This window comes from Panthera tigris, chromosome B4, assembly GCF_018350195.1.
Source record: "Panthera tigris isolate Pti1 chromosome B4, P.tigris_Pti1_mat1.1, whole genome shotgun sequence".
NCBI lineage: Eukaryota > Metazoa > Chordata > Mammalia > Carnivora > Felidae > Panthera > Panthera tigris.
In genome coordinates this window covers 132,692,294-132,695,215 of record NC_056666.1, presented here as the reverse complement: position 1 = coordinate 132,695,215, position 2,922 = coordinate 132,692,294, and the positions used below count along the sequence as shown (strand labels likewise).

At 57.4% G+C, this 2,922-nt stretch overlaps 1 protein-coding gene across 1 annotated transcript; it reads right to left on the bottom strand.

Moving 5' to 3' along the window:
* Window positions 1-212: 212 nt before the first annotated feature.
* On the bottom strand, window positions 213-2,623 carry MCHR1 (melanin concentrating hormone receptor 1). Its single transcript, XM_007079431.3, has 2 exons — window positions 2,527-2,623; window positions 213-1,192 (listed from the first exon to the last, which is right to left on the bottom strand). The coding sequence occupies exons 1-2, from the start codon at window positions 2,606-2,608 to the stop codon at window positions 213-215; spliced, it is 1,062 nt and encodes a 353-aa protein (XP_007079493.1). The 5' UTR covers window positions 2,609-2,623.
* Between the last annotated feature and the right edge of the window lie 299 nt (window positions 2,624-2,922).

The following is a 2,922-nucleotide window of genomic DNA, read 5'->3' as shown; positions in this document are numbered from 1 at the left end:
GGGATGTCTGATGCTTGAAGCCCCCAAAATCTGGCTGCCAGCCTCCCCGGCAATTTGTGGACCCCGTGGAATGTTTTTAGTTGCAACAACCCCTCACCACCCAGCCTCCCCGCATTCTCCCAGAGGGGTCTTGGGTTCTTCTCAGCGTCTCTCCCCATCATGGTCCGCCGTGCTGTCCCGACTTGGAGGTGCCCAGGGTTGTAGGGGAAGCGTCAGGTGCCCTTGCTTTCTGTCCTCTCCTCATCAGCTGTCTGGACATTGCTGACGGCTCGAAGCCGCCCCTGGGCAGCAGGCTTCACCGACAGGACCAAGCGTTTGCGGAATGTCTCACAGAGCACGATGTACACAAAGGGATTGAGGCAGCTGTTGGCATAGCCCAAGCTGATGGCTGCGTTGTACAGGTACACAAAGGTGAGTGTCGGGCGGCTGATGTACAACTGGGTCAGCTGCAGCACATAGTAGGGGGCCCAGCACACAAAGAAGACCAGGCAGATGGCGATGGCTGTACGAGTCACCCTCTTTGTCCGCAGCCGGATGCTGCGCTGAGAGGCGGGAGCTACGGAGGACATCATGCGCTGCAGGATCCTCACATACGCAGCTGTGATGACCACAAAGGGCAGGGCGAAGGCCAGGAAGAACTGGTACAGGGTGAACCAGTACAGGTCAGTGTCTGGGTTGGGCAGGCGGATGCCACAGCCCACCGTGCCCCCTGGGAAGGGGATAAGCCTAGCGTAGAGCCACACGGGGGTGATGCTGATGAAGGAGAGGGCCCACAGGAGGCAGATCACCAGGGTGGCCACAGAAGGCTTCCGGAACTTGGTGGAGGAGATAGGGTGGACGGTGGCCAGGTAGCGGTCAATGGCCATGGCGGTCAGGATGTAGGTGCTGGTGAACTGACTGTTGGCGTCCATGGCCGTGATGAGTGTGCACATGGTCTCTCCAAAGTGCCAGACTCCATTGCCCATGAGCTGGTGGATCATGAAGGGCATGCCCAGGAGAAAGAGGAGGTCCACCACCGAGAGGTTGATGATGAAGATGTCGGGCACGTTGCTGCACCAGTGCAGCTTGGACTTCTTCACCACCGCGAAGATGACTGTGGAGTTCCCGATGATGCCCAGGAGGCAGATGGTGCCAAACACTGAAGGCATGATGATGTTGATGTAGGAGACACTCCCTCTGCGAGGAGGTGACCCTGGGGACAAAAGGAGCGAGCTGTGACCATTTATCATGGACTCCTCTCTAAGGGCTAATGTCCTACTGGGTGCTTAGCCTCCAGCAATCATGTGCTTGCTTACCTCTTTACCTTCTTTCCGGTTCCCTCAGGGCTCGCCATTCATCTGGAATCCTTTCCTACTGTTCTCCCTCCCCACATTCTCCCTCTCCACGCCGTTGCTAATCCTGTTCCCTTGCCCTCCTCCACCGGTTCCCTGGCTAATCCTACCAGATTCTCCCACACCACCTGTTAGTTGAAGGACCCGGTCCTTTGCTTCCTGCATTGTCTCAGAAGGCACAGATTCAAGAACCACAGCTGTCTGCAGAGAATTATTCTGTGGGCCCCTAGGCTTTACCAGGAAACCTCATCAAAATAGCCAGAAGGACATGAAAGTGTGTGTGTGTGTGTGTGTGTGTGTGTGTGTGTGCGCGCGCGCGCATGCGGGCGAGCAAGAGTATGCATGGGCGCATGCATGTGTTTTCCTATTTGCAGCCCTGATCATCTCATTTTAGAAATCACTGGTTGGAAGCTGTGAGCTGATTCCTAGGCATATCTGTGGGCCACTCTCCTGTGGAGAGAGGTTTTTGCACATCAGGCCCGCAGCCCTCTCTTCTCTTGGGTGCCTATCAGGGACTTCCTTGGTCTGTATCTTCTGACCCTGGGCTTCCCAAGTGAGCAGAGACCAAAGCTGTGTGTTGCAGCCTAAGCTGCTTGAGATTTTTCTCCACCAAGCCTTTCCTCTTTTTTCCTTCCTCAGAGCTAGAATTTCAGGGCATCTCAGCTCTGGAAATGTCAGGAAGCTTCATTCACCAGCAAAGTTAATCCTCTCGTGGCTCGGTGAGTTATCCCTTCCCATGGCCTTTCCCAGGGGTCAGTAAGGATGTTTCAGATCCCACTACCACAGTTTCAATAAAAAGACAGGGGGACCAGCAAATGAGTGAGCCTACCCGGCTGTCTCCTCACATACTGTCCTCTATCTTCTCTTGCTTGCTTTTCCAGCCTGGAATTTTTATCTGCAAAGCATTTGGAACTCACGGGTGAATCTCCTCCTGTCTCCCTCAGGACTGGCCCCCATCCCCTGCCACTTCCCAATGTGCCTTTTCGCTCTTCTCATTCTCCTCCTCCCCGGCCCCCTTCTGCCGCTGCCTGCCCCGCCCCCTTCTCCCCTTCCCCTCCGGGCAAAGCAGACTGCAGGTCTGATCCTCTAGAACTGTAATAAAGTTTCCTGAGCAGTTCCTGAGCGCAGAGGTGAAACCTTCCCACTCCCCACCCCCAGCGCAGAGGAGGGAGGACTCCCCTCCAACACTACTCACCCGCCAAGGTGAGGTTATCGGGGCCGTCCGAGGTGTTGCTGGCATTAGGGCCGGTGGGCAGCAGCGAGGCTTCTAGGTCCATCCTGCCGCTGCCCGTCGCCTGCTCGCCCGTCCACCCACGCAGGCTGCGGCAGCGCCGCCCGCCCGTCCCAGAGCACGAGCCCTGCAGTCCGGAAGGGGGTCTTGCTGGCGGTCTGGCAGCTTCTGCCGCCTCCTAGCCCCGCTTCTCTCCCCACTCCCTCCTTCCCCGGCTCCCACTGACATCACCTAGACACATTAACATTCGGAGGCAGATGCACGTTAACCTCTTCAGTCCCGAGCAGCAGCTCCCGCATCCGACTGCCTGCGGAGCCCCCGGAGCCTGGGGGAGCTGGTGGGGGCGCGGGGGCGAGCTCA